The following is a 24,121-nucleotide window of genomic DNA, read 5'->3' on the forward strand; positions in this document are numbered from 1 at the left end:
ATCATCCCTATCTTGAGGCGAATCGTGATAAGTGAGCACGTCATTTTTAGCGTCAAACAACCCCACATCTTCAGAGTCAGAGTCCGATTTACGGCGCTACGGAATTCTCCCTACAAAGTTATATCTGGGGAACCAAATTTCTGAGTCTTACAAACAAAATCAATACTTCATCATATACTCTCACCGACCATAATTATTTGTTCAATTTATAAGAGTTTGGTATATTATACCAGCCTTCAATCTCAAGTCCAAATTTGATTCATCATCTTTCATCCTCTTAAATCATCGCTGCTTCAATTGGAATTTCCCCGCTTCTGCAATCTCACACGACCTTGAAACACAATACCAATATCAATATGTCTTCACCATCAGGCTCCTCACAAGCATCTGGAGATGGCAAAGCCAATGGCGCCCTCAACAAAGCATTCCCGCACATTGACCTTGATGGTCACAACCTTCCTCCCTCGCCTGCACCATCCAGTCCTCACAATGGCAGAAGATATGCCTTGGCCACCGAATTAGTCTACACCGAGACTAAGGATCAGTATGGAGCTTCAAGCATGCCGATATATCAATCTGCCACATTCAAACAAAACTTGGCCGGTGGCGGATCAGAATACGACTATACACGTTCCGGAAATCCTACAAGAACACATCTGGAACGACATCTCGCGAAGATTATGAATGCTAACCGTGCCCTCGTCGTTGGTTCTGGCATGGGTGCATTAGATGTTATTACACGAGTTTTACGACCTGGAGACGAAGTCATTACAGGAGATGATTTATACGGAGGTACGAATCGATTGTTGACATACTTGGCTGCGAATACTGGCATAATCGTACACCATGTCGATACGACTACTCCCGATAAAGTCAAAGCAGTTCTGGGTCCTAAAACAGCCATGGTTTTGCTCGAGACACCAACCAATCCTTTGATAAAAATTGTCGATATTGCGACAATTGCAAGGACAGCACACGAGTTGAATGAGAAAGCTTTAGTTGTTGTTGACAATACTATGCTTTCTCCCATGCTATGCAATCCCTTGGATCTTGGCGCAGATATAGTCTATGAGTCAGGCACAAAATATCTCTCTGGGCATCACGATATCATGGCTGGTGTTCTAGCTTTCAATGACCCCGCCATTGGAGATAAGATGTACTTCACAATTAATTCTACTGGTTGCGGGCTCTCACCAAACGACTCATTCTTACTTATGAGGGGAATAAAAACTTTGGCAATCCGTATGGAACGACAACAAACAAACGCCCAAGCAATTGCTGAATTCCTTGAAACACATGGTTTCCGTGTAAGGTACCCTGGCTTGAAATCCCATCCTCAATATGATCTTCACTGGTCCATGGCTCGTGGAGCTGGAGCTGTGTTATCATTTGAAACAGGCGATGTTGCTCTCTCTGAGAGAATTGTTGAGGCAGCAAAGTTATGGGGCATTAGTGTCAGTTTTGGTTGTGTCAACAGTCTGATCAGTATGCCGTGCCAAATGAGCCATGCCAGCATTGATGCAAAGACCAGAAAGGAAAGACAGATGCCAGAAGATATCATTAGATTGTGTGTTGGAATTGAGGACGTGAATGATTTAATTGACGATTTGAGCCGTGCTGTAAGTACATATCGAAAAGGTCCACGTAATAATGCTAACTCTACCCAGCTCGTTCAAGCAGGTGCTGTGAAGGTAACTCTTGATGGATTTCATGCTGTAGAGACAGCTCAAGCTGTTGCTGAGGTACCAATAGCTGAATCGGATGCTGCTGCAGCTCCATTGTAATGAATGATTTAATGTACATTGCCAAGGCGTTCACGGAGTTGTGGGATGATTTTGATACTCAACTAGCAAATGCTTTGAGATTACCAAAATGAAAAGGAGCTAGATATTTAGATACACCGCCATAAATGAGGAATAATTGATCAATCAGATCAGTGTCTCGTGTAAATTTGAGACAAGCGCCTCAAGCTTTCAAGAAAAAGCAATTAGTGATTCACAAAGCATTATACATCCATGGTCCTGATATCGGAACTTTACTGTGATGCAAGGCGGAGGTGGCTCGTTGTGTATCAATACGCCACGAATAGTAATTTCCTAGCTGGAATGTTTCCGACCCTTCAACAATTGATTTCTATTTAACATCTCACATCCACATGCTTTCTTACCGAGTTTGGCTTTGTCTATGAAGGAAGATCTCGTGTCAGATTCGAGAACTCAATGTTGTTCGTATCCGGCTACGAAGAGCATCCTCTTCAACGTCATATTGCTTTCATGTACGACTACCATGGCCAGATTAGGCTTTTTGGCTGTGCTTTTACATATTATCCAAGTTAATGCAATTCCTTGGGAGGCAGCTCCTTCAACATCGATCGCAAATCAGACTACGTCTTGGCTACCGATTCAAACACCAAAGCCTTCTTTGATTACAGCGTCGTTTCCCAGCAATAATCATACCTACGAGTCACCAAATATCTGTGGGTGGGTAGATCACAACCCTGGTTTGTGCTGAATACTCATTAATCTTGTGCAACAATGTTAATCAAAATTAGATAATTCCTACACATGTGGGGGTTCCGCAACCTGCTTTTGGGATTCTTCTCTTAAATTAGTGGGATGTGGACATACGACGTCGATGGATTATTTCACCTCTTGCATTCCCTACAAGGCACTTAGTTATTGTGATAGCTCTTGCTTTGCGAATCCGAGTATCGTTCGTTGGTATGTTTTGCTACAATTCTCTTCGGACCCTACTCTGATACTTTGTAAAGTGGCTCCGATATTCCCTATTGCGCAACTCCTCGTGTCGGGCCCGAAGGAAATTATTCAATCCTTGCATGTCAGGGACATAAACCATATTCAAGATCCGATATAAATTTGGTGTACAAAGGACAAACAACAGTCGGTCATCTTCCCAGATATCTTGGTGCAGACGGTATTGTTACATATGCTACGAATACACCGACGATGCCATCGTTAACCGCACCAAGCACCGGAAATCGCTCATCCTTTGGATTTGACGGCGCACCCGTACAAGTCTCAAGCACATTTTTCCAAAAGCCATCATCCAATTGTCATTTCAAGGCCTATCATAATGAAATCAGTGATATGAGTGTCGTCCCCGAAGCAGCTATCGTGGCAGGAACTATTGTAGGGAGTTTGGTGGTTATATGTGTAGTAGCTGGCTTCATTATGTTTCTTGTTTATAGATACAGGAGACGGATGCCTACTGCTAATATGCAGGCGGATCTTGATATGATGCCGCTGGAAGAATTGGTAGGGAGGAAAACTAGTAATGGTCGGTTGTGTGGGCCGGCGCCTCGTGGATCCATACCATCACGAAGGTTCTAGCTAGTGGAATGATCTATCGGTCGATATATGAGATCTTACATTACTTTTAGGAAATAATAACTCTACATAGATTTGAAGTCGTGCTATTAAGAAAAACTCATTGACATATAGATCTTTCAATGGACTGTTGAAGGCCACTGAAATTACTGAGTCATTGACATTGAGGGGCTAAGTTAATAGAATGAAATCTTTGCTGAGCAAGGTCTCTTTCTTTTCTTATAAATCCTACCAGATGTGAGCGAACATGATTTCCTGTTCCATCGTAATCAACAAAAATCCAAGGGATTGTTCAGAAAGCGATTCGAAGCAATTTTCTTGAAGAAACATAATCTCTCGGTAGAAAACCCTCAAATCGTGAAACTCCTGACCAAATACTCTTTTTGACATCCGAGTTTCTGACAGGATTTTAGTCAACCATGAGTCTTAATCATATCAGCACACTTTTCTGCCACCATTACAGCCGGTGCTTGTAAATGATGTGAAATAATCTGTGGGAATATGCTGGTATCACAGACTCTTAGACCTCTCACACCATGGACCTTCAACTGATCGTCTACTACACCGGGAGACTGAGCATCATCCGCAGGAGCCATTCTGCAGCTAGAAGAATAGTGATATATCGTCCTGATCCTACGCCTGATGAATTTATCTATTTCTTCGTCATTGTTATTCTTCGCATCTATGGCCTGTTTATCTTCTGGAAAAGTAATGTTCTCTTGTAGCGGGAAACCAGAAGCCCTCATAGTCTCTGCAAGTTTCAAGGAAAGTCTTACAGAGGCTCGGGCAACAACATAGTCTTCAGGATTTGATAGGATGCCAAAATCGACTTTGGGTCTCTGGTGGGGGTCTGAAGACGCAAGACGAACGGTCCCACGAGATTTTGGTTTCGCGAGAGTGGCCAAGATAGAGAACATGCCCATTTTGGAAAATAAACGTTGGTGCTCCTCTAAATCATCCATAGCTGTGACAGCAAGAGGCATGAGCTCAATGTCTGGAATCAAATCCTGAATCTGACTACTTGCTGTGGCAAGCTTTTCATTGTCAATTCCAGCATAGTCCTGGTTGAGTACCGAGGATCGAACGAATAGAGTTATATTATTAATGGGCATGCTGAGAATGCCGGAACGGAAAAATATATATTTGAAAAATTCCAGTACGCCTAGCATTGGATGGATCACTAGTCTAGTGAGTGATTCCTTGACTGGAACTTTCCATGCAATTGGAATACCGTGATGATCACTCTATTAAAAAGTCAGCATGATTGATCCTCTTGTCGGGCATAATTTGGGGGTTCGCTCCGTACCAGTCCCGATCCAACACCCGGCAGGTCCTTCACAACACTGATTCCATGCTCTTCTAGATGTTTCTGGGGTCCAATTCCACTGTTAAATTTCACGGTTAGCATGTCTTACCATTTGATGAGTGTTTGAAGCCCGAGAAATGGTGGATTACCTCAACATTAAAACTTGGGGTGAGCCCAGAGCGCCCGAACAAACAATCACTTCTCTTTTTACTTTAGCCGAGTATGTTTTGTCAGATTTCGAGTTAGCAAGTTTGAAGAAGACCATATCGGGACGCGGAACTCCGTCCTCTTTCGAGAAGGCAATTCGTGATAAAATCGTGTTAGTGCAGATTGTCAAATGTTTTTCTCGTTCCAAAGCTATATCTCGAGGAAGAAAAGCGTCAAATGTAGATACTCTCTGCCTCTGCTCGTTTACTGTAGAGTATACTGTTGTAAGACCATCAACCATGGCGTCAGGTGTGTTTGGATCGTCAATCTGAATAAAGCCTAGAGCTTTAGCGGCATTTGAAAAGCTAGGAAAAGTAAGCCTTGACGACACACGCAAATGCAAATTAGGCATTGTAGGTATCAAGGTATACTTACAACCGATATGCGCCGAATCCCCAAGTATGAAAAGGGAATGTCCGGATAATCCATGGACCTACACTGCCATAAGCTCTCAAAATCACTTGATTAATCTTGGTTAAAATTACACACCAGAAGTCCCACGATACTCTGACTTTTGTGAGCCCACCACAGTTTCGCTCTTCATGAAATAAGACAAGAGCTTGTCATAACTCCATTCCGGATGACCAAGCTGTGCCCAGGAATCGTAGTCTGCAGCAGTGCCACGTGTGTAAACCATACTGTTGATTCTAGAGCCTCCACCCATAACTTCTCCGCAGAATGCCAAGCTTCGGCGATTGTCACAATACTTCGTAGGCTCGCATTTCCAGCTGGAGGCACCGCCATCAGAGCGTAAGATGTTCGATGAAACAATGGGTATGCGGGACATGAAGTTATCGTTGGCAGGCCCGCGCTCAAGAAGTAGGACAGACACATTTGGATCCTCACTTAATCGTGAAGTCAGGACACAACCAGCTGTACCACCTTTCGGTTTGAGAGCATGTGTCAGTCAAGAGCCAGAAAAGCATGATACGAAAAGATAGATTGTAAGTGAACAAGTGAAGATACCTCCAATCACAATATAGTCGTAGGCCTGGCCATCCGCACATTTCGGGTGCCGCTCCGGGTACTTCTTACTAAATGGCCACCACATGCTGAATAATTCGAAGATCACAAAGGAAGATACAAAAAACAGTCTCGGGTTATAGACACAGCTCCGTGAGGGTGCTTTGTATTTCGCACGACTGAAAGATACAAGTTGACAAGAAACTGTGAAACTAGTCTACAAAAGCTAGAGCTTGGTTCTTGCTGTCGTGGTTGTATTTAAAAAGACATAGGGCGGATCAAAAATGTAGTTTTAATAAGTCTTGTTACTGTGCCGCATTTCCCTTACCCTAGTTTCTAACAGTGCAACAAGATATTACCAACAAACGCCGCTCTCTTACATTAGCGTATGAGCTGCAAACATGGCTAAATGCTACCTTCAGATTCGAATAACTTTTCATAACTTTTCATTTTTCGCATCCATTGTGGAGGAGAGAGCATGTGCTTCGCCTACCCCTTCATCTACCCTAGCAAGGACTCCAAATCATACAGTTCAAAAGTATCACGTGATCATCTGCCAGCCGTAAACACAATAATTTTCGAGTAGAGGAGAACCGCTTTGTTCTTGTGCAGCATACAGAAAGATATCGGAAAAGTCTCGACACGATAATTTCAGACGAGGCAGAAATATGACTTTGAAATAGACACAAACAAGTTAGCCTGGTGAAGTTGTGCCTCAAAACCAAGCCGAAATCTCTAGCGTACCATCTTTCAATGACTAAGTTTCAAGTGTAAAGTGGCATTTTCGGTGGCTATTCACATAATTATCGAAATGAGCGACAAGTTTGAAATGGAGAGCCGCAATTATTGGGTGATAAGAGTTTCTTTCACTGCGATATCAGGCCAGTCATCAAATTTCCAATTGTGCAGATGAACACGTGAAGTCTGCTACGGCTAGTTTTTGGAAATTGATCAGAAAACTTATGTATGAACTCACTACCTAGGGTTTTAAAGAAAGAAATCAAGCACAAAATATGATGGCAAGATTTTTGTTTTGGTGTATGGTAATTTGTGAAAGGCTTTTCTCATCCGTTGTCGTTGATATGGGTTTTTTCTATTCATTGTTACTGTCGCCAAAACTTTTGTTGTGAATACCAGTTTTTGTATTGTTTTGACGATAGCAGGTAAGATATTTGGTGACTCAACTAGGGGATCATGAAGGTTCAAGGGACACAGGGGGGCATAATAAAAGCTCGACACAATCTGATATGCAACTACTATCATCTATAACATTCTCATGCCTCTATGGAAGTTAAAACCGTCTGATTATCCCTTATAGCGAGATTCACTTATGCTTTTCTTGATTAAGTTTCCAGATTTGCCTCCTTTGAGGTGTAAAGCACTTTCGCAATACAAAAGACAAGACTAAGTAAGTCCGGATCTTATCAAAGCCTTTCAGCGGAGAAACATCCCATCCTATTCGGGAGTTCAAGACATTCGGAAGTTTTCTACGTGAGAAACAAGAATCTTTGAAGGTATGGATGTGAACCAGGCGTTCACGTAATCTCACGTTGCTATCTATCTATCTGTCTTTGATATAGTTGTCGATTTAGATTTCATCTATGTTTTTGTTGCTGTCATCTCTTTAAGAACACATGCTCAATTTGACAAAAGGGAAATGACAAACTGACCGTAATCGTAGAAGGTCAATCCCTACCGAACCCTCCTCGTCAATTCCGAGACGGCTCTTCCACCCTTGGTCCTCTCTCCAACATTATCCCTGACAAATCTCCGTGACTTGATAATTAGTGCTCTTTGTAGAGATATATAGAGTTATTAATTGATTTTGGTCTTGAAATCACATGCAAGCCTACACGTGGAATGGGGATCTGTCTTAATAATCTGCATAAACTTGAGCTACTAGCGGCCCGGAACGTCTATATAAATTGGCCAAGTCTGCGAGCTTAAAACAGCAAGTGAGAATTGCAATACGAAAAGAATGATTCCGATGACCGTTGCGCGGACTCACGGCTTCAGAGATCGCAAATTTGCATCCGACGGAAATCTTAGAAGCATATATCCGTACCATGATTGGCAGTACTATATAATGCATAGGCTGTTTCTATTTCTTATAGTCATAATTACGATGTCAAGCTTAAAGGTCATACCGATGGTTACAGTTATGATGATTTTTACTATCCAAACATTTCAAAACTCTGCGAAAAACAAGTATTCGTTGTCGTGAATCATATTCTTTGAGCATAGACTTCAAAATTCATCCTGTAATTTTCTTAGTATATACCAGCATGTATAATATCTGTTTATGGTTTAAGTCATTTTGAACCGATGCAGACATAGTATGAGTAGTGCCCAAGGTATGACGCCGTGGATGAAGGCAAGTTGATGTAGAAGACGATTGCCTATCAGTATCACGGCATTTTGAGAGGAGCAACCAGGAAATTGAAAGCATGACGCACACAAAAGGATGTTGATACCAGATCAAGTTATGACTGCTATTTCCATGTGTCTTTCAAGCATTTCCGTATTTGCTCAAATCGACTGAGTTTAATTTCAACACTTGAGTTACTTTTCTTTTGACAACAAATCAATACCTCTTTTGATCAACAATTTTAGATTTTTTATATTAGCGTCACATGATTTGTTTAATGTTCTGAAATTGGTTTAGATTATGTAAGCCAGGGTCGCCTAATTCAGGAGACACATGATGCACCGATTTCTTTGTTTGTATTAATCTAGAAAGCATAAGTCAATCAAGGTAGGTACACAATGGGGATAGACTAATGAGACTTATGGTGCTTACAAAGGGAGAGAAATCAAGATGATATATTGAAAAATCTTGGCGAGCTATGAATTGTTCGAGATGTTCACACAAATTTTTGGCACGGGTAGGATGAAATTTGATTTTGTAATAGCATGAATTGTGAGAATTACCCCCCCCTTCCCCCCCCTCTTCGACCGCTAAGTCTCATTGAGAAACCATATCCATTTCCCATTTAGTATTTATACGAGGAATGTTCCGGAGTTCTGAGTTCTCTTTGTATCGGCGAAACCTTTTCTTGAGATCCATCAGGAATTAGTAATACGTTAAACATTGCCTTGCAAAAAAAATTTCACATCTGAAAATTTCGGGTTTCTTGTGCTCGTACACTTTCCATCTTCATGACAGTGGTACGTGCAGGGATAGCTTTTCCTTGGATTGGGAATAACCGTTCGACGGCTCATATAACTTTGGATTCTGATCAGAAAGTCTAATGCAAAATCCTCGTTTTTTGCGTTTACATCTGCGAGTATGGGTAAATTGAGCTGTCTGAAAGTGTTAAACTCGAAAGTTATTATATCGAGCGCAAAAAGACGAAGCTTGGAATCCTTCGGTAGTCTGCTGTAAATGACTAAAGCATCCGGTGAGCTAAGTGGAAAATCGGTCTGGATTGCATCCATGACTTCATCCATGAGTTCAGTAAGACAAATCTTATCAGCTAGAATATAAACCTCGACCGGATTCCAGAAGCTGCCATCTGGTGGTAATCTGTTCGTGTAGACCCAACCTACCAACACGTCGAAAGCTACTGTGTTATCTTCTCGGAGTACTGCACTATTTGTTCAGCTTTCTGAAAATCCACAATTGAACACCTTATCAAAGTAGGGTACGCGTGTAAATAGATGTGCTTTATGAATCCGGAACAACCAGTGTAGGCAATAGTATACTATAATAAAACAGTGGTGTGTATAAAGCTTTTAATATAATAGTTAATATATATTAAATAGTTGAAAACTCACTATTATAGATATCACTCAAAACTGATATCTATAAAGATATATAGGAAAATTGAAATATGAAAATCTAAAAATACATAAAAGATAACTTTAAAAATCAAAACTAATTTCAATAAAACTTGAATAATAAAAAAATACTATTCAAAAAAGTAAATCCTATCTTTTATTTATTTAAATTCTTGAATTCTATATTATCTTTTATTTACAAATCCAAATTTAATTATGATTTTAAGTATTCTATTCTTTCAATAATTGCAATTTGAAATTAATTTTATTTTATTATAATAATAATTTTTACTAAAGAAAATAAGCATTTAATAGAAATAAATATATTAAGAATACTAAACAAATTAAATATTATTTTGCTTAAATTAGAGTATACTTATTATTATATAAAATCAAATCATTATTTATAAGAATCTTGAATATATTCAAAAGAAAAAATAATAAGATATTTTATATATTTGTTTATTATATAACAAAATATCTTTTTAGCTTATAAATATATAATCAATATGTTAAAAAAGATTTCTTCAAATATTAATTGAAATAAATCTTCGAAATCTAGCTTATATTAATCTTTTCAAAATCTTTTAATATTATTCTTTTATTTTTCGATTTATAATAAATAAGATTTCTTTTAAGATTCTTCAAAATATAATCATTTTTATATAGAATTTAATATAACAATAATAATATAATATAATAATCTATTAATGAAAAAATAGTATTTTTCGAGTTTTGTTTATTTATTATTAATATAGAAATCTAAAAATAAATTGCTTGTATAGATAATCTAAATAAGATTAGATATAAATAGAATAAGTAAATAAAGAGATATAGAATAAAGAATATATAAATAAAGAATATATAAATAAAGAATATATAAATAAAGAATATATAAATAAAGAATATATAAATAAAGAATATAGATTATACCTTTCTATTTTCAAAATACTATAACAAAAACTTTATTATAAAAAGAACTCTCTCAAAAATAGTATTATTGCCCTTTATAAACTCTATTATATCTTTTAAAATATTTAAAAAATAATAAATATCTTGTAATTAATTAAAATCATTATTTATTAGCTTAAACTCTATAAAAAGCTTATTTAAATATTAAATCCATTATTTTTTATATATATAATATATCTGAGATATAAGAAATATTAAAAGAAAATTATTAATAGAATTCTATCAAATTGAGTTATCTTTTATAAATTGTTTTCCTATTAATCTATCCTATTATTATAATAAACAAAAGGAATTATTAATTTTAAAAATAAAATTATAACATTTACTTATCACACCTTTCTTTTTTCAATATTCATAATCGAATTTTGAAATCAAATCAATTCTATATATAAAAGTTTCAAAATTATAATCTGAATCAAAAGCTTAATTTTCAAATATAAAATCTTTAAATAAAAATGTTTTTATAAAGAGATTGATATTATATATATTATATCGAATTCAATTCTATATAGTATTCTATTCAATATTATTTTTATTAATAAGATTTAAGAAATATTCAAAAATATTAATAAAATCAAAAAAAGAATAAAAGAGGAAAAAGGGAAAATCTATAATTTAAAAAATAAATAAATAAAATATTATTATTTGATATATTATTTATTATTAAATACTCTAATTTGCTTATAATTTCCTATTTATCAATTTTATTATATAAAAGTTTTACAAGATTTTTATTAATATAATAATCTTTAATCTCTTTTAATATAAAAGTAATAATTTGTAATTTGTTTATTTTGTTAATAAACTAAGTTTAAATATCAAAAACATTATATCTATTAAAGAAAATCTAGATATTATAAATAATATAAATTTTATTATAAAAAGAATATATTTTTTATTTCATTTTGAATTTATTTTTATTGAAATTATAAGTAATCTATTTTGAAATAATATAATAAAAACTAAGAATCTAGATATTCAATTGTTTATTAAAATAAATAAAAAGAATTCGAAATTTATTATATTCAAAGAAATTTGGTAATAAAGAATATTGAATAAAAAATTAAATTATAAGAGTCTCAAGAGTTTGAGAATCAATAATATAAAATTCAAACAAATAATCGAAATCCTTCTTCTTATCAATTATTCTCCTATATTTAAAAATAATAATTTTGTATATATTAATAAAAATTTGCTTAATAATAATTTATATATACTGAAAACACTTTTCTCGAATTGAAGTATTAATTATTTGATATATACTTCAAAGATATATTGATATAATCTAAATATTATTAATTTTAAGATATTTAATTTTATAATAATTATATCTTTATTTTATTTTATCTTTTTTAATAAAATATATTATTTAAAAATTCTCATTTAGTATATATTTCCAAACTTATATTTATTAATAATAAATTACTAATATTATTAAATTTATAAATATATTAGAATCCTTAATATTAAATAAGAATATAGATATTGATATAGATAATAAAAGAATTGAAGGATTAAAATCAAAAAAATCATTTTATAAAGATTTAATAGATTTAATTAAAATAGGAAAATTGTGAAAAAATAGAAATTAATTAGATTGAGAGTTATTCTTGTAGAAAATAAAATCAATAGAATTTAGAATATTAAATGTATAAGTAGAAGATATTTTGAAGGATTAAAAGTAAGATAGAATAGAATAATAAAAAAAAAAATTATTTAGGGATTCTATTTTATTAAATAATAAAAGATTTAATAAAATCACTATTCTATTAATTATTTCTAGATTTTTCAAAATGATTGAATTTATAAAAATAATGTTCTAATATCAATATTCATATTTAAAGATATCAAAAAAATCAAAATATTTGATAATATTAATAGTTTATTATTAATTAATAATAATTCAATTGAATATATAATTTGATATTATTGAAATCTAGGAATAACCTCAAATTCGTATATATCAGCTTATTCCGTATTAATTAGAGATTTGTATTTCTGTATTTTATTAGTAGTATTCAATATTAGAATGATATTAAATATCTTTAGTGGTATCGAATTCCATATTATATATATATATATTTCGAAGAAAAATCGATATGTAAGAGTTCTGGAACCTACTCACCGCACATGTAACGCTTTTCCGGCTAAAATATACGATTATTCAGCTTTTTATACCCTGGTTTATTTATGAATGTATTAGATAAAATTGAATATAGTATTACAGAAATATTTAAAATTACTTAAATTACTCAAAAAAAATATCATTTATTTTTAAATATTTTTATAATAGTACTTTTGAGGGGTTAAAGTTGAAAATTCGAAAAAATTCGAAAAATTCGCTTGTTTTGTATGGGAAAAGCATTACAAGTTAAAAATTCTGAACTTTTTCAATTAAAAGCTTATATAATTTTTCAACAAAAATATTTAAAAATAAATTCGAAATTTTCATATATAAATAATAATTCAAATTATTCATTACAAAGTTTTTATAAATTAATATCAATAATTGTATAAATTATATAAGATTTTAGTTTATATAGGAAAACATGAATTTTGCAGGGATTATGTCACAAAACCTCACGCTGTGCGGTGAGTATGTTCGATAACTCTTACTATTATCTAGCCCGTATACGGATTACGGGAAATACTATTGCCTACACTGGGAACAACGTCAATTCTTTCCCGACTCTGATATCTAGTATATGAGTCCCCGCTTTCCTAGTCCTAACTCAGCAAAATATTCTTACCCTACCAAGCGACTAAACATCTGTAAAATGCAGGGACACTGTACTCACTTCAAGAACGTCATTCTGCTCATGAACTTCTGTTTCTTCGAGAAATCCAATTTGTCTTCCTCCTCACTTGTTAAATCTCTCTACAATTAGCACACTTCGAGTTTAGTTCAAAACAGGATAATTATTGATTAGAAAGATGGAAACTTTAAAAATCTAGCGAGATACCATAAAAAGATATTTATCTGTCTCAACGTTCTTTATCGAGTTTCAAAACAAGGTCTTTAAGTTTTGAGTTGACGGATTACTAGAAGATTAATTACGAAAGCTAGAGTAGAAACTACATTGAATCATCCACTCTCTAATAAAAGCCTGGAAATCATGTTTTGGAAAAAGAAACTTTCTCGGAAGTGTAATTGGTAATGGTGTATGCATTCACCAAAAGTCATGAACTATTTTCTCGCCTCAACACCATCCTCGAAACAACATTTGGAAGAGAACGGTAATTGATAGGTTCACCCAGTATATATCACATGTTAAAGCTTCTAGATTTGAGAAACAGTCTTGTAACTCAGAATAAAAATTGACAATGTAAATCTAGGCAATGGTGCTAGGATCTTCAGTCATTGCAGCCACTCTCATTTCCGCCCGTCAAAAGATCCATAAATACCCTCCCCACTCTAGAAGGCTGGAGACTCTTCGACTTTGAGCCGCATCTTCTCTAACTCAACGAACAGCTGCAGCCGATTCCTTCTCCATGAATATGATAAATACCACCATCACCTGCTGATGGATTGGTCGACTTTGGGCCCCCACGGACTTGACCTCGAACGGCTGTGAGGAAATCGGCAGTCAGATCAGTCTCTCTTGTTACTACACCCATCAAAAGGGCCATCGGTGTTAGATCGGGCTCCTGGTTCAAGGAAAAGGCATAGAGTAAGCTGTTTAATACATATAAACGTATTTTTGAGCCCGGCAACGATCTTCTGTAAACCCAGATTCCGTGGTTAATTGAGGGTAGAAAGTCATTGTCTTTATCAAACTGTCGCATGAGATCCATTGCCTCATTCATCAGGTCTGGTATGCATAGTTTATCCATAAGTAGGTAAAAATTGATAGTGTTCCAATTTGTAGAAACAGAGCCGGGCGAAACACGATTCAAAGGTCGGAGTGGGTGATACTGAGAATACGCCCATTCAAGTAATACATCAAATGACTCAGAAAAATCTTCGGGAAATTCTGCGGAGTTGTTTGAAGCCTCTGAGAAACCGCCGTTGAACATTTTATTGAAGTATGGTATCTTGGTACAGAGAATATTCTTGTGCACTCGATAATGCGTACGATTTGGACCGACATATAGATCGACCGTCTCGATACCGATATTACTATTTATTGTTAGCGTGGTCCAGACGCTCGAGAGGAAATTGGAATTAGCACTGACCTGAGAAATGGATGTGACTTTGGAGTTGATTCAGGGTCTGATTTTGCCTCTGACTTGGGATCCATGTTGAGTTAGGGTGCTAACCAGTAAATCTCCTTTGTAGTTGTCGGTGATTAAAATCTCTGCGAGGTTGAGACTTCGAGTTCAACTTATAAGATATTTTGTAATGAGTTTGCCTTTATTGAATGTAATGTTACGGCAAGTAACGAACTTTTTGATACCTAGATACTAAGAGTTCTGGAACCTACTTACCGTATATGTAACGCTTTTTCGGCTAAAATATAGGATTATTCAACTTTTTATATCCTAGTTTATTTATTATAATTAAAGATAAAATTGAAAATTCTCTTGGAAAATATTATTTAATTAATCAAATTTAATAGAAAAATAAATAGAATATTTTTTTCTAATTTTTTAAATAGGATTTGAAACAATTAAAGTTGAAAACTCTAAATTTTTATGAAAATTTGTTTATTTTATATAGGAAAAATGTTACTTGTTAGAATTTTTGAAAATTTTCGATTTCAATTCTGAATAATTAATCAACAAAAATAATAAAAAATATTTCAATTAATTTTTTATGTTTAGATTACAATTATTTATTATTTCTGATTTTTTTTAAAAAATAAATACAAAGGTTCCAATTAAACATTAGATTTATTAGTTTATATAAAAAAACTCATTTTTTGCAGGGATTTTGTTACATTTGTTATAGGGGTACAGTAAGTAGGTTCCAGAACTCTTACAAATCATGATTGAGATCCACGTAGGATTAGCAATCAACATGAGTGAATAGGTTCACTTCACCAGATTTTCAAAATAGTCTACTGTATAATTCCGATGGATGCATACCTAGTGACTTATATTAGACACATTTCAATTGTTTGAAGGTTGTAAAGGTATGGATACCCGGAGTCATTAAATTAACCTCTTCAACTTGAACCGTATTAATCGTTGATCATTTTCATAATTTAATACAATGTAGAGGACTTGTTGAAAGACATATCTAAGAGGACTCAATCATCCAATCAAAAACATGTAACATAAATTTAGATTTTCTCTCTGCCTCTATAAATATTAATTCGAAAGTATTAGTTCTAGAAGAAGAAGAGAAAGAAAAAAGGCTGATTAGACGGTGAAGCTCTATAAGGCCAAGGGATATGTGTGAATAAGACGCAAAGAAGGAAAACATCGACATGTCATAGTGCACAGAAAGTTTGGGCTAGAATCACTTGGATTGAACTAAATGTCAGACGAGACCTGGCGCATAATTAAGCGTGAGCCTGCTTGATAGATGAATGGGTTCCAAACGTAGGTAACTCTTGAGTTCTGAAAACTTCAGTGGCTTTATTTCTCTGCTAGAATACAAAAAGGTCTCATGGAGATGAATGACTGTCATAGTACATGTGATGTAAAAGCCTGTACTCGTTCAAAGAAAGAGATATTATGACTGTATATTGAACCGAACCTTCACATAGAAGACTCCTTTATTCCCCCATTTTCTTAGCAGTAATTCCGTTCGTATTACTAATCAAGTTCTGTTATGCCTATAGCATTCCTCGTCCTTTGTATGATTGTGGTACTCGCATTTGGTGGCAGGAATCTTTGGATCAATGACTCTCGGATCTGTTGGTGCTCCCACTTTGACATGTCTGCGAAGTGCAAGCATGAAGTCTGTAAAGAGATCATTGTCGCTTTGCATTGCCTTGATGAAATGGTCATTGAGATTGGAACCCAAATTTTCTTGGGTGTGAAATCTCCAAACCAACACTTGGATAGTATATCGTCGAAGTGCTGCTCCTTCTGGAGTGATTTGGTATGCCTTTGTAGCCCAGTCCATGCCAAAGTTTGAATTCTTAGCTCTACAACTGTGTCGATAAATGTCCAGTGCACGATCCTCCAACTGAGTGAGACCAAGCTTTTCTGCTAATGCGTAAAAGCATAGGAAATTCCAGTTCTCCGGGCCGGCATTATCCCCGACCTCATAAAATCGAACGTGTCCAGAGTATACCCACTCAATAAGTATGTCAAAAGACTCAGGAAGGTCCTCGGGAAATTTTGCCGAATTCTCTTTCGCTTCCTTAAATCCACCGTTAAACATTTTATCGAAGTATTGTATCTTGTTGCAGAGAAAGGATTTATGGACTCGAAAAAGAGCTTCTTCAGGGCCTACTATGAGATCGACCATTTCTGTTTTACTTTATACTGTTAGCTGGAATTCTTTTTTTATTGTTTACTTTGAAACATACTTAAGAAAAGTGATAGTGGTAGCTTGATCAATCTTGACAGGGCGTTCAGCTTCATTTGTCTTGTCCGTAGCAACCGGATTTTGAATTACTGCACTAAACGGATCATTCATTTTACTAGATAGATCGACCATTGCATTTCCACAACTACCGCGAGTACTTCCAAAGCTACCGCGAGTATGGTCACTGCCTCCACCGCCCCTACGAGCAGAGCCTCTGTAAGTACCGCGTCCACCGAAAGGTGACGACATTCTTGATATGATTGAGAAGACTATTTCGAGATGAGCTTAAATGCAAGATCTATAGATGTAGTTAGCAGGAAGGTCATTTCCCAGAATGAAGTAAGAAGCACTTTTGGAATACTTGCGCGTTTGAATGATAGAAATGGTTCTGCAGAAGATCTATTGTCGAATTCGAGAATTCAAATTTTGTAGTCGAGTCAATGATTTTCGGGAAAAGATTTGGAAGACTTATCTACGTATTCATCAATTTTTTCAAGCAAACCAAAAAAGTGAATTGTCCTAAGAAGTTCGAACAGAAGGTGAGAGTCGTGGGCGGTAAGTCACGGGTTTAGCTCCAGCCATCCGACTGTGCCCTAGCGTCAAAAGGGGATATATTGGACTTGTAACGCTCTTCATATCAGATGCAAGTATTTTTTCAATTTGCATACTAAATTCACTGCAAAAAAGTCACAAAACTTTCATTCACACAAATAGTTCAAGGAAGAAAAGACTATGTTTTAAAATTTGCTTGATATTGGTTAATTAGGACGACACCAGGCCGAGAAACAGGCATGTTCAGCCGATGCGAATGAGAAATGGGCGTCGACAGATCTTTCAATCATCTGAGAGCATCGCTGTAGAGATTTTCCTCTTGAGCTTGTTTTGCTTTTTAGTGCATTCCTTGCCAAGCTTGTGACTGTGATATACACAATCGTTCCCAAGTTTTGGGTCAGTTATGGCTTTATTATTGGATACCTCATCTCTCAAGGCGACAAGAAAATCTTTACAAAGATCATCATCATTTTTGAGGATACAATGCATCAAGTTGGTTGGCCATTTTGTTGTGTAGAAAGATTGTGGTGATCTGAAGACAAAGATCAAAGTGTGCAACCCATATAGACGATATCCTGAGCCTTTCTGGGACTCTTTGTATATCTTTTTAATATACTCCAAGCTGTGCATCTTTCGATGGACTCGCTGGGAGTCACGCAAACGATCCATAATTTCGTCCATTAACTCTGATAAACATAGCTTCTCACAGGTCAAATATAAACTGTGGCAACTGCATGTAAAGCGCACGAAATCCTCCTCATGGCTGCAGGTGGGCTGAGAAATACGTCCGCTATAGACCCAGCCTATAAGCAAGTCAAACGACTCGAATGTGTCTTCAGGGAAAGTGGCTGAGTTGTTGGCAGATTCCACCCAAGGGCCATTGAACATTTTATCGAAGTATGGAACTTTTCTGCAGAGGATGCCTTTATGAACACGGATAAGCTCCTTGTCAGGTCCAACGAATAGATCAACCATTTGAGTGCCTGCGATACTAAGAAACATTAATTTCACTAATTATAGTGTTTGGGTGGGGTATCTCACTCAGAAAAAGCGCCATTGCTTAGGGTTTTGGGTTTTGTTTCGGAAGCCATGTTTAATCTAAAAAACGACATCATTAGCCTCCTCCTGTGAGAGTCTCTCGAACATCATTTTAACTCACATTCTAGTATCCAAGCACTTGAGCATCTGGATCTTAAAAGATCTCCAGAATAGTTTGCGCGTTCTCGAAACTTTGAGGGGGGCCAGCGTAGACTCGTTAAATCTTCAATGGCAGAGCAAGGTGTGGTTGTTGATTTGAGTTATTCTTCGAAGCCGTATTTGATTACGTGACAAGAAATCGAGGCTCGAGACCGTTCGGAATTATCCAAAGATGGAAACCTCTCAACGAGTTTCTTGGTGGTTGATAAATCTCGAACAAAGGTGAGTTATTTATATTGAGAAGTTGACTTGCAAAAGACAACTGGGAGGATCGCGAGGCTACTGCGGTAGCATTCACCTCCACCTTTTGCGAAAGACTACGTTATGGAGAAGTTTTTTCTGGGTGAAGATTTCAAAAAAATATGACATGAAAGCTTGATGTAATTACAAAAGTGTTGGTTTGAGATGAGATACGGAAGACGTGGTTCCCACTATCAGTAGTCCCCTAAATGTCTGTATTGTATTCTATCTAAAGAGCTAGCTATGTACGAAAGTTGTAGGCCTTATATAGGCACTATTGAAAGAGCTAGTCTCTTCGCCTTCGCTTAATCCCTTCTTTATACGGTAGCCATTGTATTGAAGTGAATCCTTTGAAGTGAACATCCTTGTTCACAAAAAAAGATCTTGGTGCCATAAATACTTCTTTTCCTTCCCCCTTGACCCCCTAGAAAAGAATTGTATCCCGCCCATCCGAAAGGAAATTTTGTTACCAAGTGCCTTCGAGATACGAGAAAGAGAATCTTGTCGTGCATTGATATGAGCAAGGAAATGGGCAGTCAGGATGATTATGGCATCTCCATAGAAGAGACGTCGTTTCTTGGATCCATATCATTACCACTCCAATTGTTGTCCTCTCTTCTTGATAAATCCAAATAAATCTCCAACATTTCCTCGTTCTTGGCTAGGAATTTTGTGAGAGAGGTCGTATCAACATCAGAAAATGGAATTGGTTCGCCACGAGAATCGTTCGAATACTCGAGCCCCTCAGTTGGCGGTTGCAATGACTGGAATCGAAGCATGCGGACAGCGTACTGGCGGGGTTCTGATTTGTTTGCTGTCTTCTCAGAAATGTATTGGAACTCCTCAGCTGTGTAGTAAGTTCCGTAAGCCTCATCTTCGTGTCGCCAAATTTCCATAACGTGAGTTTGTAGACTTGTCACGCAGAACTTGTCCGCTAAAACCCAAAGATCCAATTTTTTGCGGAAATCTTGACCCATAAGTGACCAGACGTTATCGTATGTAATCCAAGACATTAACATATCGAAGACTTCAGGATCATCTTCTGGGAGTATCGCCGTGTTTTCTTTCGCCTCTTTGAAATTTCCGTTGAACATCCTATCGAAGAATTTAACTTCGTGGCATAAAATGTCTTTGTAAACCTATGTGGCTTGTTGGTTTTTCGGTTGAGGAATACCATGAGCGATATAAGATATGCAAATCAATTCATACGATAAATCGACTTACACGAAACAATATCTTTTCTTCCCCAACATAAATGTCAACCATTTGAGTACCATGCTCCTCGAGAAATCGCAGCGATGTTTTTCCTTTACTCCCAGCCAATACTGAAGCTGCTGTACTGGACTGACCTAGAACATCCGGAGCTTCATGATAAGCTGAAGTTCTCTGAATTGCTGCACTTCTCTTGAGAAGTTCGCTGATGGGAATCTCCTCAATATCATTTTCGTCTGAAAGATCTGATCGAACCATCTGGAGCTCCCACAAGTGGGCTTCACTTGCCTCTGTCTTCTTCGATTGACTAGTCATATCTTGCTGAGTTGATCTTTCCGGGAGCGATGAGAATGCTTTCAGCTTAAAAGAGATAGCAGACAAAACGTCGTTCAAAGATAATTTAAGAAAAAAGATGAAAGGTTTGGTGAAGTTTTGAGAGACACACGTAAGCGTTTTGAAAATTACAAGTTGCGCTAAAGTGTAACATGACGAGTATCTACCTAGTAGGAAATTGAGGCAATTTAGATTGATTATATATTAGATATTCAATTATATTACAACTATCTAATTCACTTTTTCTGTTTTAGCTTAGGCTACAATCCCTAAAGTAGGAAAATAAGAATTGAATACAAATTATATAAATATAAAGCTTTCTATAATTTTAGAATAGATTATTTCCTAAAAGTTAAAAGTTTAATTACTCGTATATATTCTTTATTACATTCTTTATACAATTATATTTAAATTCATCAGATCGAACTTTAACTAATTTGAATTTCTATCATAATAGTGAATTCTTTATATATAAAATTTAAACATTTATTAGGATATTCGCTAGCTTATTCATTAATATTAATTCGATGAAAAAAAAGGAAAAAAAATAACTCAAATTTAAGCCTTAAATCTAAGATAACTTCAAAAAATTTCTTATATCAACTTGAATACTCTTAATTGTCTTTATATTCCTAATCATTTATTAACTTTAATCATACTAACTCATTTCAGAATATAGAAAATTATAATTTCTATTTTAATCCGATCAGAAATAGAATTTAAAACTGAAATAGATATATAGCAATTATAGATCGGAACTAAAAACACTTCATTTCCTGTACGGTAGGTATGAAGGAAAGACGTTAAAGTGAATTGATTATGTAATTTGAACCACAGTATTTTCGTGAGAGGAGTCATGCAGCAATTATTGAATTTCACAACGTATACTACCTGCAAAAGAGTGATGCTGACTGAATGAAAGCTTGATTATTGATTAGTGTTTTCTACAATTCTTCAAGAGTTTGAAAATATATGTTATAATACTGTGAAAAATTAGATCTCTATTTCCACGGTAATTCTAAGGTCACCCATACTTCGAGAATCGACACGTTCACTGCGTAGATTTATCTGACGACACTTAGAATGCAATAGCCTGGCTAATCTACAGAGCTAGGCGTTGTATCAATTAACAGCTCTTTTTTCTTTTGAAACGTCACTTCGAGCATCGAGGAACTTTCACCAAGATATAATTTTAAGCCTTCTAGACAACAAGCAGGTAAATGATAGTTAGCTAGAAGCAAAAGGAGGAATAATAAAATGTGATTAAATGATGAGAGAAGCATGAATTAAGAAATTTGTCCATTTTGAAAACTGAAGCCATTTGCACAAATGCAATGAAAGCTATTTAACTATGTAACTATTTTCCCCTCAAAGGTATCCCAAACTCACTTCATGCTACAATTAAAGCGCCCAAGCCATGGATAGTAATCTCAGATCACTCCATACCATAAAATTCTCTCGAAATATCCGCAAACTGTACATTTGACCCAGAAATATCCTATCGGAGAACAAGCAACGCCGCAAGCTCAATCATCCTCTACAGCCGCATTACTACGCTTGATCGAAATAGGACAGTCATGATGAGAAAAATGCTGATGCAATTCGCATAGGTTCCATTTTCGTGGATCGAGAGGATGCTCATAAGTTCCGCGATCTGTGATTTGGCTTCTGCAGTATTCAATATAGTCGATACCGGCATTTTCAGAGCGGGAAAGGAGGCTCCAAAGCTCGTGACTAGGAATCTTGGGTCTACCGGTGTCTTTGTTGGATTCATCGGAGGTCAAGAGCCAGCTGAAGTTTGTGTTAGTTTGTGTTCAAAAGATTGAGGGAAGGGGGAGGAGTTATGGAAACGTACTCAAAAACAGCAATATAGAGCTTTCTCAAAGGATTACCCGGATCAGTTTGTGAATAAACGGTACTAAAGTCCCGAACATCTGGTAGAATGGCTGCTTTATCATCCCCACCCCAAAACTCTCTCATAGCCAAATCCATAAGCTCATCGCACAATCGAGGGATATGGAAATCGGTTGCCATGATGTACGCGTCGACAAAACGGTAGTTAGAAAGACCTTCGGCTCGTCCTGGCTTATGCAACTCTAGTGGCATAACTGTACCCTTAGTAAGCCATTGAATGATGACTCTGAAAGATGAGGCCATGTATCCGCGAACATAGACGGAGTTGGAGTAAGGCTTGCGAAACTTGTTAAAGTGGGGTACGATTTCGAGTAAAGCTTCGAAAACGGTTTCTGTGAAGTAAAATGTCGCGTAATCTTCCAGTTGACCGCCGAGACCACAACTAATCATGCAAGTCTTTCTGGAAAATTGTTAGATATGATGAAGAAAGCTGCTGGAAAAAATCAATCACTCAGGTTCCTCAAACTTCTCACGACTACGCTTGTTACTTTTCTGAGTTGGATCCTGGGATGAACTTGTAGATTGTTTTGGTGCCATTGTTGATTGTGTAGCTGGCTTTTTATCTTCATCCTGAGATTCGGGGTTGTAACTTGCCTTGTGAGTAAGAGGAAGACGGATAGACTTTGTGGCTAAAGTAGTTGACTTCTTATTGTGTCCCTTTGGGGACCTGTTTGTAGAATCTGCAATGAAAGATGATGATCTCGGGAGTGCCTGTCTTTCTAATACTGAAGGTGGGGCCTTTTTGTAAAGTCTTGTCTTCTTTTTAAGTGAAAAAGAAGAAAAGGGACGGGTGGCAGGAGGTATAGCTGTGTGATTCAATTGTTCACTTGGGATTAGGTCGGGATCCTGCTTTGGATAAATTGAGCGATACTTTCTAGCTGTATCAGCAGTTGCTGATGTTGTGGCCGTAGTATTTATTGAAGACGGGGCAAGTGTTCCGGTGGTAGTCGTGGCTTGCTTGGGAAGAGGTCCGAGAGATCTTTGAGCTGAATTTGATGGTTCTTTAATATCGGATTGTTTTTGAACTCGAGTTCTTAATGAAGATCTGCGGTCCATTTCAGTGGAGGTAGTATTCTGGGGAGAAGACATGGCTGGTGGTAAGTTGATATCAATCCAAAAGCCGCATTTGATTTGGGGAAAAAGTGAGGGTGTAGCTTATTAATGTAATTTATCAAGTTTATCAGAATTGGGCCGTGTTGAGGAAAGGTATGTAAATTGAGATTGAGAAATTTGACGAGCCTTGCTAATTTTCCTTGAAATTTAAGCGAGGATCTATGGTCTCATTTCGTCAATCATGTGAGCGACAATTCACTTTGTTCTCTTCACGCTAGCAGAAATAAATCTTTTCCACAACACTTGATTAAAAATTAAAGTTTCAATTGATATATACCTAGGCATACAAAGCAGGACTTCGCAATAGGTGCAGTAGGTAGTATGATGCTACACATTTATTCTATTCACCAGGCTAGACAGTTAATATTCTGTACTAATTTAGCACCCTCGCTCATCTAATACAGCTACCTAGGTATAATATATGACTTGAGATCATTCACTACACTTCTTATGAACCCTATCAACATTGAAAATTCGTTTTGGAAAATATTCCCGTGTCATGACCATCCCTGTGATTCTTGAAAGAATTGATCAAATTCAATCTCTGATAGAAGAGGGTTG

The 24,121-nt window shown here is 36.2% G+C and overlaps 8 protein-coding genes across 8 annotated transcripts; 2 read left to right on the forward strand and 6 right to left on the reverse strand.

The window, feature by feature from the left end:
• Positions 1-356: 356 nt before the first annotated feature.
• Positions 357-1,784, forward strand: EAE98_004292 (uncharacterized protein; the record flags this gene model as incomplete). The annotated part of the gene is made up of 2 exons (XM_038951912.1): positions 357-1,619; positions 1,668-1,784. The coding sequence occupies 2 exons, from the start codon at positions 357-359 to the stop codon at positions 1,782-1,784; spliced, it is 1,380 nt and encodes a 459-aa protein (XP_038811448.1).
• Positions 1,785-2,286: 502 nt separating this feature from the next.
• EAE98_004293 (uncharacterized protein) lies at positions 2,287-3,350 on the forward strand (the record flags this gene model as incomplete). The annotated part of the gene is made up of 3 exons (XM_038951913.1): positions 2,287-2,500; positions 2,552-2,720; positions 2,771-3,350. The coding sequence occupies 3 exons, from the start codon at positions 2,287-2,289 to the stop codon at positions 3,348-3,350; spliced, it is 963 nt and encodes a 320-aa protein (XP_038811449.1).
• A 410-nt stretch (positions 3,351-3,760) lies between these two features.
• On the reverse strand, positions 3,761-5,911 carry EAE98_004294 (uncharacterized protein; the record flags this gene model as incomplete). The annotated part of the gene is made up of 6 exons (XM_038951914.1): positions 3,761-4,591; positions 4,654-4,732; positions 4,803-5,165; positions 5,236-5,293; positions 5,350-5,742; positions 5,827-5,911. 6 exons carry the CDS (start codon positions 5,909-5,911, stop codon positions 3,761-3,763), a joined length of 1,809 nt encoding a protein of 602 aa, XP_038811450.1.
• A 2,996-nt stretch (positions 5,912-8,907) lies between these two features.
• Positions 8,908-13,387, reverse strand: EAE98_004295 (uncharacterized protein; the record flags this gene model as incomplete). The annotated part of the gene is made up of 2 exons (XM_038951915.1): positions 8,908-9,415; positions 13,374-13,387. The coding sequence occupies 2 exons, from the start codon at positions 13,385-13,387 to the stop codon at positions 8,908-8,910; spliced, it is 522 nt and encodes a 173-aa protein (XP_038811451.1).
• Positions 13,388-14,031: 644 nt separating this feature from the next.
• EAE98_004296 (uncharacterized protein) lies at positions 14,032-14,816 on the reverse strand (the record flags this gene model as incomplete). The annotated part of the gene is made up of 2 exons (XM_038951916.1): positions 14,032-14,695; positions 14,752-14,816. The coding sequence occupies 2 exons, from the start codon at positions 14,814-14,816 to the stop codon at positions 14,032-14,034; spliced, it is 729 nt and encodes a 242-aa protein (XP_038811452.1).
• Positions 14,817-16,282: 1,466 nt separating this feature from the next.
• On the reverse strand, positions 16,283-17,248 carry EAE98_004297 (uncharacterized protein; the record flags this gene model as incomplete). The annotated part of the gene is made up of 2 exons (XM_038951917.1): positions 16,283-16,949; positions 17,001-17,248. The coding sequence occupies 2 exons, from the start codon at positions 17,246-17,248 to the stop codon at positions 16,283-16,285; spliced, it is 915 nt and encodes a 304-aa protein (XP_038811453.1).
• A 2,285-nt stretch (positions 17,249-19,533) lies between these two features.
• On the reverse strand, positions 19,534-20,515 carry EAE98_004298 (uncharacterized protein; the record flags this gene model as incomplete). The annotated part of the gene is made up of 2 exons (XM_038951918.1): positions 19,534-20,127; positions 20,213-20,515. The coding sequence occupies 2 exons, from the start codon at positions 20,513-20,515 to the stop codon at positions 19,534-19,536; spliced, it is 897 nt and encodes a 298-aa protein (XP_038811454.1).
• A 1,544-nt stretch (positions 20,516-22,059) lies between these two features.
• Positions 22,060-23,536, reverse strand: EAE98_004299 (uncharacterized protein; the record flags this gene model as incomplete). Its single annotated transcript, XM_038951919.1, has 3 exons — positions 22,060-22,324; positions 22,389-22,847; positions 22,899-23,536. The coding sequence occupies 3 exons, from the start codon at positions 23,534-23,536 to the stop codon at positions 22,060-22,062; spliced, it is 1,362 nt and encodes a 453-aa protein (XP_038811455.1).
• Between the last annotated feature and the right edge of the window lie 585 nt (positions 23,537-24,121).

The sequence above is a fragment of the Botrytis deweyae genome (assembly GCF_014898535.1).
Source record: "Botrytis deweyae strain B1 chromosome Unknown BDEW_008, whole genome shotgun sequence".
Lineage (NCBI taxonomy): Eukaryota > Fungi > Ascomycota > Leotiomycetes > Helotiales > Sclerotiniaceae > Botrytis > Botrytis deweyae.